Source organism: Coregonus clupeaformis, chromosome 9, assembly GCF_020615455.1.
Source record: "Coregonus clupeaformis isolate EN_2021a chromosome 9, ASM2061545v1, whole genome shotgun sequence".
NCBI lineage: Eukaryota > Metazoa > Chordata > Actinopteri > Salmoniformes > Salmonidae > Coregonus > Coregonus clupeaformis.
This window is the reverse complement of record NC_059200.1, coordinates 2,073,570-2,089,283: the sequence shown is the minus strand read 5'-3', so window position 1 is coordinate 2,089,283 and position 15,714 is coordinate 2,073,570. Positions and strand designations below refer to the sequence as shown.

Here is a 15,714-nt window from a genome sequence, read left to right as displayed (position 1 = left end):
CCGGGCTGACGAAGCGCACCACTGACTTGGTGCGGGGAGCAGGAACGGGCGTGCCGGGCTGACGGGCGCACCACCGACTTGGTGCGGGGAGCAGGAACGGGCCATGCTGGGCTGACGAAACGCACCACTGACTTGGTGCGGGAGCAGGAATGGGCCGGACCGGGCTGACGACGCGCACCACTGACTTGGTGCGGGGAGCAGGAACGGGCCGGACAGGGCTGACGAAACGCACCACTGACTTGGTGCGGGGAGCAGGAATGGGCCGGACTGGGCTGGCGACGCGCACCACAGACTTGGTGCGGGGAGCAGGAACAGGCCGGGCCGAGCTGGCAACGCGCACCGTAGACTTGGTGCGAGTGGCAGGAACAGGCCGGACCGTACTGGGAACACACACCACTGGCCCTACGTGGGGATCAGGAACAGGCCGGACCGGACTGGCAACACACGCCAGTACCTCTCGCCGTGCCTCTACATCCTCCTTCCCCCTGGTGACCAGTGACTCCCGTAACCTGGCGGCCTCCTGCTGCCCCGTCGTCCACGGCGTTAGCCCCCCCCTAAAAATGTTATGGGCTTCACTCCTACCCGTGGACCAGGTCTCCATGCTTCTCGCCAGCCTTTCGCCCTTCTGCCTCCACGTCAAGCCCCTCTCTTCCTCACATGGCTTGACCCAGTCGAGGAGGCGAAGGAGATCCGCTAGAGATCTCTCAGGCGCTGGCTCCTGGACTTGCTGCTTGGTCCAGTCTTGGTGGGATCTTCTGTCACGATCGTCGAACAGAGATGAGGACCAAGGCGCAGCGTTGCAGGCAAACATACTCTTTATTAGAGACACGATCAAAAACAACAAAACGAAAACGTGACAGTTCACGGTCTAACACAACCGACTAGAAACAAGATCCCACAAACTATGTGGGGAAACAGGCTGCTAAAGTATGGTTCTCAATCAGAGACAACAAGCAACAGCTGAATCACGTTGCCTCTGATTGAGAACCACACTGGCCAACATAGACAAACAATACTAGAATGTGAAACCTAGAACAAAACACATATACTTTACACACCCTGGCTCAACATATTAGAGTCCCCAGAGCCAGGACGTGACAGGGGGGGGGGGTAAATAAGTAAGGATTTGCTTTGAAGAAGCAACATAAATGTACTGACCCCTGCCTGGACTAAAGCTAGTTCAGAGGAAACGTGCGCACACACACACACACACACACACACACACACACACACACACACACACACACACACACACACACACACACACACACACAGAGGGAAGGGAGGGTGGGGGGCCTGACAGATGAACTATGACGACTTCCTCAGAGTGAGAAGAGAAGAGAAAAGAGGGATGGAATGGGAGGGGCTAGGAGCGGGCGGAGGAGGGAAGGAGATGGAGAGAATAGGAGGTAGAGGAAACATGAATGGTTTAGCCCCTTCTTAGCCCAGTACGCAAGTTCACCCTAATAGCAGCCATTCAATTTTCATATTCCTAACACCTGTTTTATGCATTAATATGCATTTTAATGTGCTACTAAAAGGCTTTGAGTAGCATTATGACATCTGCTATATCTGAGTAGAGTGAGATGATCAGATGGTTGTGAGTGACTGTTGCTGTGAGTTACCATGCGTTGCCATGAGTTGCCGTGCGCTGCTGTGTGTGTTCTCTGTGAGGCCAGATGGTATTAGTATTAGAGACAGTAAAGTTGCTGGTTGGTATTATAGAGAGGAGGTGGGGACTCGCTGGCGTTGGTAAACTCACTTTCCTGTGTAGCGCTTCAGAGCCATTTGTATTTGCTCTGCAGGATCTCTCACTCCCTCCCTCTCTCCGTTTCTCTCCGTTTCTCTCCCTCTCTCTGTTCTGATGGGAGGCAACATGATACATCCACAGATCTGCCTCCCTGCCTGTCGCCTGGTTACATGGCCCAACACTGCTGGTCTCACAGGAATTCCTGTAGCTAGAGAGACTACTTGGGTGCACGCACGGGATGGGTTGATGATGTATGTGTATGTATGTGTGTCTTTCAAGGGGTTGGGTTAAAAGCGGAAGTCAAATTTCGGTTGGACCTTATGTGCAATTGCCAATAAAGTGATCTTAATCTTAATCCTAATGTGCTGTGAACATGTGTGTTTGGCCTTGTGTTATCTATGTAAACGTGTGTTTATCTGCCTGTGAGGCTGTGTGTATTTGTGTGTCTGTATCTGCAATTGCATGTTGGGGTATAAATGTAGTGCTTTAGCCCCAGTCTTTATCCTGCACTGTCCTACTTAACGCAGCACTGCTCTCTGCTTCCACCCTCCACAGCACAGGACAGAAGGAGTGTCCCTCACCTCCCTCCCTCCATCTGAGAGGGAGAGAGGAGGAGGAGAGAGTAAGAGCGAGAGAAAGAGAGGGGGGAAGAGGAGAGTGTAAGAGCGAGTGGGGGAGGAAGAGAGGAGGGGGAGAGCGAGCAAGGAGAACTGTACCACCCAGGCATAACACACGTGCTAGAGCTGGGATGATAAACCGAAAATTACCAACACTGATATTGCCTTCCTCTTACTGAAGAATTGTGCGTATGTCGGTCATTTTCTTTAATCTTGCTACACAATGTTCCTGTAGATTGTTCTAAAACCATTATTTGGTCAACAGTAATAGCCTATGCATTATGTTAATTCATGCTATGAAAGTATCTGCATGTCCCTGTTTCGCTGTTGGCTGCTGTGTGAGCGAGCCACTCTCACTCCCTTACCCCACTGTGCACGTGGAGGACGGAGAGATGCATTCTGAGAAGCACAAGCATATGACAGTTGCTCAAAATGCAATTGGAGGAAATATAAAGTTGTTTTCAAAGCAACTACTGTTGTTTTCGTTACAAAGAGGTGAGTCACAGCTTTCTGTGAGTATATAATGTATTTCTCACCTCTTAATATTGACTTCACGGCACCACTTTACATCCGGAGTAGGCTGTAGTATGGTTCTGAGCAGAGCGGAGCAGAGCACGCCATTTGCAGTGATGGGCCTACATCAACTAGCCTAGGCCTAGCAATGGAACATTTTTGTAGGACTTTAGCCAACATTTACTGATGGCCATGTAGGCTAATTTATTAATCTATCTATCAACAATATCATATTTAGAGTTATCAATCTAGCTAAGTGTTTTGAGTTCCCACTTCCTCAGGTGGTGAGTAATGTAGCCTATAGGCCAGGGTTCTTCAATCCTGGTCCTGGAGGGCCGAAACACCTCTGTTTTTCATCCTCTCCTTCTAATCAGGGGCTAATTCAGACCTGGGAAAACCAGGTGAGTGCAATTAACTACCAGGTAGAAATAAAAAACAGAAGTGTTTCGGCCCTCCAGGACCAGGATTGAAGAACCCTGCTATAGGCCAATATGCATAAAGATGTCGGCAAATTCTCTGAAGAGCCAAAAATAAATCTGATAATTCTGGATCGTATTTTCACAGGTTGCACCAAAAAAATATGTTAGATGAAATATCAACTTTTTTTTTAATAATAGGCTATCATCTCAGTTGTATTGGCACAATTTTTTTTATTCATATGACTAATGTAAAGTAATTGTCCATTAAAAAAGTATACATCGGTGTAGACCTATTTATTGTTATTGAGAAAAATAGTAACATTTATCACGATATGATTTTTTTTCTCCCATATCGCCCAGCTCTAGCAACTCCCGCCAAAATAATTTATGGTAATTTATCGCTGGGTCAATTTATCGCGATATGGATTTTTGTCCATATCGCCCAGCTCTAACACACGCTATGCAGAAAATAACACCGATGCAAACACACGTCACACAGGCATATTCTCCAATGCATAACACACTGCATTGCATTCATTCATTGCCAGTCAGGCAAGCTGTTACATCAACCTGCTATAAATATAACAGAAGCTAGAATAAACTGAATGTCAACGCCTTCATGTGTCGTTTAGTCAATTTATTAAACACTATGTTCAAAAGGATATGTTGAGATCAAGCAGAATTATCAAGCAAAATCTATCAACATATCAAGCAATTTCTAAGAATATTACGAACATGGGCTAGGAGTTGACGCATCTTAAAAAGGAGTTTCTGAGCTCTTTGAAAATGCGACCAATTAGATCCTGGATCAACAACACATAAACAAGTCTGTTTGAAGCTGACCAATAGAGGACAGGCATCCTCCTTCCCCTTGGAAACACGCGTTCCCCATCCCGGGGTGCATCTCCCTGCTGCCATGACAACGAGGAGGTTCTCTCCCCTCCTCTCCTGCCCTCACTCTCTCACTCTCCCTCTCTTTCAAATGGCTTCGTTTGCTTCCCCCTGCCTCAACAGACAGCGTAGCATTGCTCTACCTCGCCTTCTCTCAAATACATTCCAGGAGCAGAATAGAGGTGCCTGGGGGTAATCTAGACCAGGTTTACAGACCAAAACAGGACCTGGAACACACTCTCTCTTTCTCCCTCTCTCTCCCTGTCTAATGTCTGTAACTGACATCAGGCAGACAACACAAAGCAACCCAGAGCTGCTGGAATCTACTGTATACATACTTCAAGTGGGAGGTCACATAAAATAAACCACTAACACAGACAGAAAAGGAGGGGGTGAGAGAGCGAGAGAAGGAAAGCTGAGAGAGTGAGAAAGGGAGCGAGAGGAGGAGGTGGAGCGCACTGTGCATTAGTGTATGAGAGAGATGGACAGAGGTGACGTACAGTGGCTTGCAAAAGTATTCACCCCCCTTGGCATTTTTCCTATTTTGTTGCCTTACAACCTGGAATTAAAATTGATTTTTTGGGGGTTTGTATCATTTGATTTACACAACATGCCTATCACTTTGAAGATATAAAAAAAAAAAAAAAATTGTGAAACAAACAAGAAATAAGACAAAAAAACTGAAAACTTGAGTGTGCATAACTATTCAAGTCAATACTTTGTAGAGCCATCTTTTGCAGCAATTACAGCTGCATGTCTCTTGGGGTATGTCTCTATAAGCTTGACACATCTAGCCACTGGGATTTATACCCATTCTTCAAGGCAAAACTGCTCCAGCTCCTTCAAGTTGGATGGGTTCCGCTGGTGTACAGCAATCTTTAAGTCATACCACAGATTCTCAATTGGATTATGGTCTGGGCTTTGACTAGGCCATTCCAAGACATTTAAATGTTTCCCCCCTTAAACCACTTGAATGTTGCTTTAGCAGTATGCTTAGGGTCATTGTCCTGCTGGAAGGTGAACCTCCGTCCCAGTCTCAAATCTCTGGAAGACTGAAACAGGTTTCCCTCAAGAATTTCCCTGTATTTAGCGCCATCCATCATTACTTCAATTCTGACCAGTTTCCCAGTCCCTGCCGATGAAAAACATCCCCACAGCATGATGCTGCCACCACCATGCTTCACTGTGGGGATGGTGTTCTCGGGGTGATGAGAGATGTTGGGTTTGCGCTAGACATAGTGTTTTCCTTGATGGCCAAAAAGCTCAATTTTAGTCTCATCTGACCAGAGTACCTTCTTCCATATGTTTGGGGAGTCTCCCACATGCCTTTTGGCGAACACCAAACGTGTTTGCTTATTTTTTTCTTTAAGCAATGGCTTTTTTCTGGCCACTCTTCCGTAAAGCCCAGCTCGGTGGAGTGTATGGCTTAAAGTGGTCCTATGGACAGATACTCCAATCTCCGCTGTGGAGCTTTGCAGCTCCTTCAGGGTTATCTTTGGTCTCTTTGTTACCTCTCTGATTAATGCCCTACTTGCCTGGTCTGTGGGTTTTGGTGGGCAGCCCTCTCTTGGCAGGTTTGTTGTGGTGCCATATTCTTTCAATTTTTTAGTAATGGGTTTAAATGGTGCTCAGTGGGATGTTCAAAGTTTCGGATATTTTTTTATAACCCAACCCTGATCTGTACTTCTCCACAACTTCGTCCCTGACCTGTTTGGAGAGCTTCTTGGTCTTTATGGTGCCGCTTGCTTGGTGGTGCCCCTTGCTAAGTTGTGTTGCAGTCTCTGGGGCCTTTCAGAACAGATGTATATATACTGAGATCATGTGACAGATTATGTAACACTTAGATTGAACACAGGTGGACTTTAACTAATTATGTGACTTCTGATGGTAATTGGTTGCACCAGATCTTATTTAGGGGCTTCATAGCAAAGGGGGTGAATACATATGCATGCACCACTTTTCCGTTATTTATTTTTTAGAATTTTTTGAAACAAGTTATTTTTTTCATTTCACTTCACCGATTTTGACTATTTTGTGTATGTCCATTACATGAAATCCAACAGGTTAAATTACAGGTTGTAATGCAAAAACGTCAAGGGGGATGAATACTTTTGCAAGGCACTGTAAGCATTTCAAACAAGCTGAGGTTTGGGTTACGAACACAGGCGTCCAATGGGAGTCCTCGGTGACGCCACTCAGACGTAACAGGAGGGGAGCTGAGGGGTAATAGGCTAGAGAACATAGCAACAGCAGTTGGGAAGACTTGTAGAGCTGAGAGTTGTCTGATGATTAGTGGGTATCAATGACCTGAGAATTGCACTACGCAACACACTGCAACACACACTTCCTCTAAGGGTTAATTATTGGTCTGACTGACTGGCTGAGGCAATTTAGTAACAGCAGTGGCCGACATGTTCACTTTTCTCTACTTACAGGACCGCAGCACAACCACATTTGACAGTGTGTGTGTGTGTGCGCAATAGGCTAAATGCTGTGCCACACGATTTGCAGCAGTATCGTCTTGTCTGACAGTGAGAGACGAAAAAGAGAAAGTCCCCATAGAGTGAAACCGTGACTTTGCAGTCAGAGGCAGCCTGCTTTGCATAAGACGTTAGATAATTATAGTGACTGGGAGAGTGTGACTTTAAGCTGCAGCACGGTCAGCGTGAAGATAGCATGGCCTACCACTCAAACAGGTTTACCCAAGTAATCTGAGAAAATGGTTTATTTGTACTCAACATACGTGGAAGACTGAATAAACACTCTTACCTAACTATCACAGAGCACAGGAGATGGTAAAGAACACTCAGACTGCCTTGTCATTTATGCACTGATCTAGGATCAGTTGACGCCTATGACAGTCAGACTGCATACAATTAGGAGTGAAACAACTTAACCATTCCTGGACAAGTTGTTAGGAGAACAGAAAAGTAATCTCACTTCTATGACCACCAGGGGCAGTGGGAAATTATGATTGGAAATGATGCAAAGGGTGTGATAAGATGAAAGGTATTGCCACCCTGGTGGATGGAGGTTCCCTGGGGGAAAAACAGCCCTCTACGGTGGCTTCTCTGGGACAAACCTAAACGGCTCCATGGTGAAAAACACACAGATCTGGGAGACTTGGAGCTGGCCACTGGGGACGTAAAGCAAGAGCTCCTTCTCTCTGTCTCAACACTAACCTAAGCAGCAGCTCAGCACTGTGTGTACCTAACAAACTAACAATAATAAGCCATTTAGCAGACGCTTTTATCCAAAGCGACTTACAGTCATGCATGCATAATTTTTTTTGTGTATGGGTGGTCCCGGGGATCGAACCCACTACCCTGGCGTTACAAGCGCCATGCTCTACCAATTTAGCTACAGAGGACCACACTCAAACAACGGTCTTTTCTCTTAAATAGAAAAGATAATAAGCAACTTCCTCTTGAAAGTGTGGTTAAAAAGTGTACCTCCTCTTAAAGAATATTATCCCACAGATAGACAAGCTGTTCTGACCGGGCACAACATTAAAACACCATGCGCTATCAACGTCCGTCCCACCGTCACAGCCCTACAGTTTGTTTGCTGAAACCTGGGTTGTATTCAGTTGGGCACACCGTAGAAAACCAATTTGAATCGCAGGTTGATGTTTATTGTCATGAATGTTGCCCTGGAGGCAGAACTGAGCAATTTCCGCTAGATGGGCGAGCTGCAAAGTCAAAATGTTCTATATTGTAAAAATTCATGAAAACAAAAATGTGTATTTTGGTCTTACTTTAAGGTTAAGGTTAGGCATATGGTTAGCAGTGTGGTTAAGGTTAACATCTGATTTTATGACTGTGGCTGTGCCAGCTAGTGACCACTCTGCAGAGTCTCTTCCAGAACAAGATTCATGACGAAAAACGCTAACCTTCTTTTTAATCATTTTCAAACGGAAAACGAAAACAAGCGATTCTTATTGGACAAGCCAGGTAGTCCCTCCCTGTTCCAGTTCTGTTTATTCCGTTTGGTGTCTAATGAATAGAACCCCGGCATCCGTGGCTGCCTGGCCGGAAGAGGAACAAAGTCCTGAGTGAAGAACAACAACAACATCCTAAGGAGAACATGGCTGGTTTCTTTCTTGGTAGCTGTAGATCTATTTATACCCTGTCCCCGTCTCCGTGTAGCACAAGGAGTGGAGACTGGAGAGAGAGAGGGCTTGGCTTGGATGGCTGTGAATTCCAGGGCTGAATGAGGAAACGTCATTGTTCCTTTTCCTTGACTTGGGCCTGGGTCTCCTCAGCCAGCAGAGATAGAGATAGAACAGGGCAGCTGTGTGGCCAGTGGCCACCACACTAGACTAAGGGTATTACTATGATTATTAGTTATATGAAAATTAAGCCACTGTGTTCCCATACAAAGGCAATGAAACCATTGTGCTTTTTAATAAGGAGGAGATATTTCAGGGGCTTAGACAAGACTGTTAGGGATGGAACCTCTGATGTGATCATCAACAGCCATCAAATAAAAATCGAACAGCCATCAGATAATAAACTATGGATGTTACCACAGTAGTACTGACTGGGTGTGAAACAACTAACCATAGAACCAACCACCACCATCCTGTGGCCCTAGCCAGCCAGCCAGCCACCCAGTAGCTCTCAGCTTTCACGTCACATCACAATGCTACCTGCCTGTCATCCGACTGCTTTCCTGGGGTTTCTGGCAACAACATGTGTGAGACATTTAGCTAGTACAAAAACAAAAACACACAATGCCCTGGGATGACTGCACTGTGACAGCACTTTGAGCCAGAACAGCGCTCCTGTCTCCCCTAGCTTGTTAGTTAGGGTCTTTTATCATTAATTCCTAATTTGCCCTTCAATCCCTGCTCTGGGCTGCTCACCACAACACACTGACTGCCGTTTCTCTCATTAGGCTGTTATTTAATCTGCAGAAGCTTCACTTCAGAAATACATAAGCTATATTCAGGCTGCCTACCTGGTGTTAATCAGCGCACGATGCTGGGCACAGTGCGCAGTTTGACTAGGCTAGTGATATTGCCTGGGGTTTGCGCGGCATGCAAAATGACTTGTAGATCAATGACTCAACACAGTTACATTTAGTTTGGCACTGAAGGAGAGGACGCATCAGTTGTCAAACAATCAGGTAATTTCGGAAGGTAGAAAGAATGTAATATGAGCAAAACATTTTAGTGAACCAGCGATTCGTAACGTTTGAATGGACTTTCTGACCGATGCATGCTACATTTGGATTGGTTTGGGATCCGCTTAAAACAGATCAATATCATTGGTTTTGTCATACGCGTCGGTGGTTTTGGGACTTAGAATTCTACTATCATTTTCAAACTCAAATGGCAGGGATAATTCGGGGCGCTCTCTGTATAAAAGTCGCTGGCCTCACCAATACAAGGATTTGAGAGTCAAACTATCACTCAAATAACAGACAACCCTTGTCACTGTTGATATCCTATGGCGGGTCTTGATTCGTTGAAGTTAAAAAACAAAGCAATTGATTTGTTTTATTCCCTGTTTCGGCAGCCTCACAAAACTTCCATCCGACATTCTAGAATTTAGTTGACTGTCCTCAGCAAATTCTCTTCTAACCAGTGATGTATGAATTATTTTCAGATTCACTGTGGCCTTTGAATAGTGTTAGTTTAAACAGTGTATACACACACAAATATTTGCCCCCGCTCTATTGATTTCAAATTGAGACCGATATGACTGATTAACAAAGTACTGTTGTGTTTAACTTTCTGCGTTGGCTACCCACTTGAAACAAAATGCAACAATCAAACATTTTGCTATCTGTCTTCTACAAGTTGTCCTCTAACCAGTGATATATTATTCCAAGATTCTGTGTGTTTTTTTTTGTAAGGTTAGTTTGAACAGGACCTGTAACCAGACTCCCCCTCTCATTCTATTGATTTTAATGTGATATCAATGAGTGATTGACATAAAAAAAGTGTTGAGTTTCTCTTTCCATTTTGGCGACCCCCAAATCAAAATTAATCACTCCAAAATGTAGCTTGTGGTCTTCAGCAGTGATGTAAACAATATTTCCAGTTTCCATGTGGTTTTTGAGTTGTGTTAGTTTTAACAGCGCATACAACCTGATTTCCCCCCTTATCAATATGAGTGATTAATTGCTACTTGTCAAAACAACAGGGTTTTTGGTGCATATGCAGTTTATCAGGTGTTTGTTTAAAACAAATACAAGTAATATGATTACTATTGTGGCACGTATTAGTAGGTAGTACATTTTATGTTGAAGTTTTCAATATATCAAACTGTTTATTGAGTTGGAAATTTCAAAACTGTGATTTGACTTCGGGATGTTTATCAAAAGTTATTGTCAACGGGAAGCAGTGACAGCATAATTTTCTAATTACAGTGGGGAGAACAAGTATTTGATACACTGCCGATTTTGCCGGTTTTCCTACTTACAAAGCATGTAGAGGTCTGTAATTTTTATCATAGGTACACTTCAACTGTGAGAGACGGAATCTAAAACAGAAATCCAGAAAATCACATTGTATGATTTTTAAGTAATAATTTGCATTTTATTGCATGACATAAGTATTTGATCACCTACCAACCAGTAGGAATTCCGGCTCTCACAGACCTGTTAGTTTTTCTTTAAGAAGCCCTCCTGTTCTCCACTCATTACCTGTATTAACTGCACCTGTTTGAACTCATTACCTGTATAAAAGACACCTGTCCACACACTCAATCAAACAGACTCCAACCTCTCCACAATGGCCAAGACCAGAGAGCTGTGTAAGGACATCAGGGATACAATTGTAGACCTGCACAAGGCTGGGATGGGCTACAGGACAATAGGCAAGCAGCTTGGTGAAAAGGCAACAATTGTTCGCGCAATTATTAGAAAATGGAAGAAGTTCAAGATGACGGTCAATCACCCTCGGTCTGGGGCTCCATGCAAGATCTCACCTCGTGGGGCATCAATGATCATGAGGAAGGTGAGGGATCAGCCCAGAACTACACGGCAGGACCTGGTCAATGACCTGAAGAGAGCTGGGACCACAGTCTCAAAGAAAACCATTAGTAACACACTACGCCGTCATGGATTAAAATCCTGCAGCGCACGCAAGGTCCCCCTGCTCAAGCCAGTGCATGTCCCGGCCCGTCTGAAGTTTGCCAATGACCATCTGGATGATCCAGAGGAGGAATGGTAGAAGGTCATGTGGTCTGATGAGACAAAAATAGAGCTTTTTGGTCTAAACTCCACTCGCCGTGTTTGGAGGAAGAAGAAGGATGAGTACAACCCCAAGAACACCATCCCAACCATGAAGCATGGAGGTGGAAACATCATTATTTATGGATGCTTTTCTGCAAAGGGGACAGGACGACTGCACCGTATTGAGGGGAGGATGGATGAGGCCATGTATCGCGAGATCTTGGCCAACAACCTCCTTCCCTCAGTAAGAGCATTGAAGATGGGTCGTGGCTGGGTCTTCCAGCATGACAACGACCCGAAACACACAGCCAGGGCAACTAAGGAGTGGCTCCGCAAGAAGCATCTCAAGGTCCTGGAGTGGCCTAGCCAGTCTCCAGACCTGAACCCAATAGAAAATCTTTGGAGGGAGCTGAAAGTCCGTATTGCCCAGCGACAGCCCCGAAACCTGAAGGATCTGGAGAAGGTCTGTATGGAGGAGTGGCGAAAATATGACCAAAACATTGACAACTTCATCAGGAAACATAAGGAAACAAATACTGTACTCACAGTTCTTGCATTCACGCACAGTGAAGGATAAAACTGTTATAATAATAATGTTACAAAACCAGAGATTCTATGCACAGCCACAGGCAGCGAACTGAACTTGGTAGTTAATTAACACTGCAAGCCTGCGCTAGCGGTGACCTCATCAGTCACTCTTAAAGGGATAGGTTTTCTTAAAGGTGAATAAAAAGAAATGAATATAAAAATGTTGTTTCCAATCAATGAAAATGTTGTAATTAATGTTGTTTTATTGTACTATAAGTTATGACAACAAACTATAATTTATTGGGTTCAATTAAGGATAGAGGTGACACAAAATGCTATAGGATTGCGAGAATCCTATAAGGTCCAATTGGATGAATAGGTTCCTAATAGGAAAAAAGTAGTCCAATAGGATTCCGATACAGGTGACACAATATCCTATAGGACTGCAAGAATCCTATAGGATCACTTTTTATTTCCAATAGGAAAAAGTAGTCCAATAGGATTCTGATAGAGGTGTCACAAAATCCTATAGGATTGTGAGAATCCTATAGGATTCTATTAGAAAAATCACTAATCCTACAGGATATTTTGACTAGGGTGGCGAGGTGCACCGAGTGTCACCACCGCGGTTGTTTACTCCTCAGCAGCTGTGTGCCTCCTTCTCTTATCAAAGACGCCAGACACTGACAGAGACAAATCCTCCCCACTAGATAGAGGGGACGGCTCAGTCACTGCTGCGGCTCGGCAACACACTTCCAGGAAGTACAGCCAACAGGGTAGAGAGAACGTGTCTGTAGCCCTGCTCACCAGTTCAAAACCTTCACAACTTTATTTAACCAACGCAGAAAGCACACCTCTATGGGGACTGACAGTGGGCATTGGGCTCAGGACTAAATCTACCTGGAAAGGGAGTAAGAGGAGAGGGGTACTTACAGTACCAGTCAAAGGTTTGGACACACCTACTCATTCAAGGGTTTTTCTTTATTTTTAATATTTTCTACATTGTAGAGTAATAGTGAAGACATCAAAACTATGAAATAACACATATGGAATCATGTAGTAACCAAAGAAGTGTTAAACAAATCAAAATATATTTTACATTTGAGATTCTTCAAATAGCCAACCTTTGCCTTGACGACAGCTTTGCACACTCTTGGCATTCTCTCAACCAGCTTCACCTGGAATGCTTTTCCAACAGTCTTGAAGGAGTTCCCACATATGTTTAGCACTTGTTGGCTGCTTTTCCTTCAGTTTGCCGTCCACTCATCCCAAACCATCCCAATTGGGTTGAGGTCGGGGGATTGTGGAGGCCAGGTTATCTGATGCAGCACTCCATCACTCTCCTTCTTGGTAAAATTATAGGCCTCCTGTATCTCAGTTGGTAGAGCATTGCGCTTGCAACGCCAGGGTTGTGGGTTCGATTCCCACGGGGGGCCAGTATGAAAAATGTATGCACTCACTAACTGTAAGTCGCTCTGGATAAGAGCATCTGCTAAATTACGTAAATGTAAAATAGCCCTTACACAGCCTGGAGGTGTGTTGGGTCATTGTCCTGTTGAAAAACAAATGATAGACCCACTAAGCCCAAACCAGATGGGATGGTGTATCCCTGCAGAATGCTGTGGTAGCCCTGCTGGTTAAGTGTGCCTTCAATTCTAAATACATCAGAGACAGTGTCACCAGCAAAGCACCCCCACACCATCACACCACTTCCTCCATGCTTTACGGTGGGAACTACACATGTCGAGATCATCCGTTCACCCACACCGCGTCTCACAAAGACACGGCGGTTGGAACCAAAAATCTCCAATTTAGACTACAGACCAAAGGACAAATCTAATGTCCAGTGCTCGTGTTTCTTGGCCCAAGCAAGTCTCTTCTTATTATTGGTGTCCTTTAGTAGTGGCTTCTTTGCAGCAATTCGACCATGAATGCCTGATTCACACAGTCCCCTCTGAACAGTTGATGTTGAGATGTGTCTGTGACTTGAACTCTGTGAAGCATTTATTTGGGCTGCAATTTCTGAGCCTGGTAACTCTAATGAATGTATCCTCTGCGTCAGAGGTAACTCTAGGTCTTCCATTCCTGTGGTGGTCCTCATGAGAGCCAGTTTCATCATAGCGCTTGATGGTTTTTGCGACTACACTTGAAGAAACTTTCAAAGTTCTTGAAATGTTCCGTATTGACTGACCTTCATGTCTTAAAGTAATGATGGACTGTTGTTTCTCATTGCCTATTTGAGCTGTTCTTGCCATAATATGGACTTGGTCATTTATCAAATAGGGCTATCTTCTGTATACCCCCCCTACCTTATCACAACACAACTGATTGGCTCAAACGCATTAAGAAGGCATACCTGTTAATTGAAATGTATTCCAGGTGACTACCTCATGAAGCTGGTTGAGAGGATGCCAAGAGTGTGCAAAGCTGTCATCAAGGCAAAGGTTGGCTATTTGAAGAATCCCAAATTTGTTTAACACTTTTTGGGTTAGTACATGATTTAATGTGTTATTTCATAGTTTTGATGTCTTCACTATTATTATACAATGTAGAAAATTGTAAAAATAAAGAAAAACCCTTGAATTAGCAAACTTTTGACTGGTAGTGTATATCTGATTGATTAATAGTCCATTAATAGAGCACAGCACCCAAGTGTAAATGGGGCACAAATCAGACGTTCTTGAACTATTGACAAATGTATTCAATGCATCTTTGTTCTATCCTTGAGTGTGCTACTACAACACCAGTGGGAGTGTTGACACTGGGGATTGGGGAAGGAAGAAGGAGAGAACCGGGGAGTTAGGAGGAGAGAGTAGGAGCATCCTACCTCTTATTGATGGGCTTCTCATCCTTCTCGTAGGGCTTGACGAACCACTTGCCGATGCGTACGAAGCTGCGGTTCATGAGACAGCGCTCCAGCAGGTTGTGGATGGCTTTGAACAGGAGCGTCCTGCACTCATAGGACAGGCCGCTCTCCCACACACCGTCCTCCTCCGCTAGATAGACAGACGGAGAGAGAGAAAGAGTTAGAGACAGGAGGGAGTAATAAAAAAAATAAATAAAATTTGCTAATTAGCTCAGCTGCAAAAAACATCATTTCTACGGCTACATTGGCTAACAATCTCCTCTGTTTCACTTTCCTGTTTACCAAACTACCAAGAATATTAATAATTTAACCAGCCCGTATTAGGCCTAATGTATGGTTAATTCACTTCTTGGCCTAATGCACACAAGTGTTGCTCTCCGTCTTCTCAGTTTTACTCAGTCGGACAAGACTTACCGGTTTACAAGAAATGCTAATGATATACTAACAACACTAACAGGTTCACACCAGGGGTGTGAACACATAAGATGGTTCCTGAATCCTGACTGTGCCAAAACAGTAGACAGAAGTGTGAAGCAAATCAAATCAAATCAAATGTTATTGGCCACATGCGCCGAATACAACAGGTGCAGACATTACAGTGAAATGCTTACTTACAGCCCTTAACCAACAGTGCATTTATTTTTAATAAAAAAGTAAAATAAAACAACAACAAAAAAGTGTTGAGAAAAAAAGAGCAGAAGTAAAATAAAATAACAGTAGGGAGGCTATATATACAGGGGGTACCGGTGCAGAGTCAATGTGCGAGGGGCACCGGCTAGTTGAGGTAGTTGAAGTAATATGTACATGTGGGTAGAGTTAAAGTGACTATGCATAAATAATTAACAGAGTAGCAGCAGCGTAAAAAAGATGGGGTGGGGGGGCAGTGCAAATAGTCCGGGTAGCCATGATTAGCTGTTCAGGAGTCTTATGGCTTGGGGGTAGAAG

General features: G+C 44.3%; 1 protein-coding gene across 1 annotated transcript in view; it reads right to left on the bottom strand.

The window, feature by feature from the left end:
• The window catches only part of LOC121573563 (mediator of RNA polymerase II transcription subunit 13-like), a 109,905-nt gene that overhangs the window by 66,124 nt on the left and 28,067 nt on the right, over positions 1 to 15,714 (bottom strand). The window contains exon 3 of the mRNA XM_045222449.1: positions 14,731 to 14,899. Coding sequence (XP_045078384.1) covers positions 14,731 to 14,899 — 169 coding nt within the window. The remainder of the gene's footprint in view (positions 1 to 14,730; positions 14,900 to 15,714) is intronic.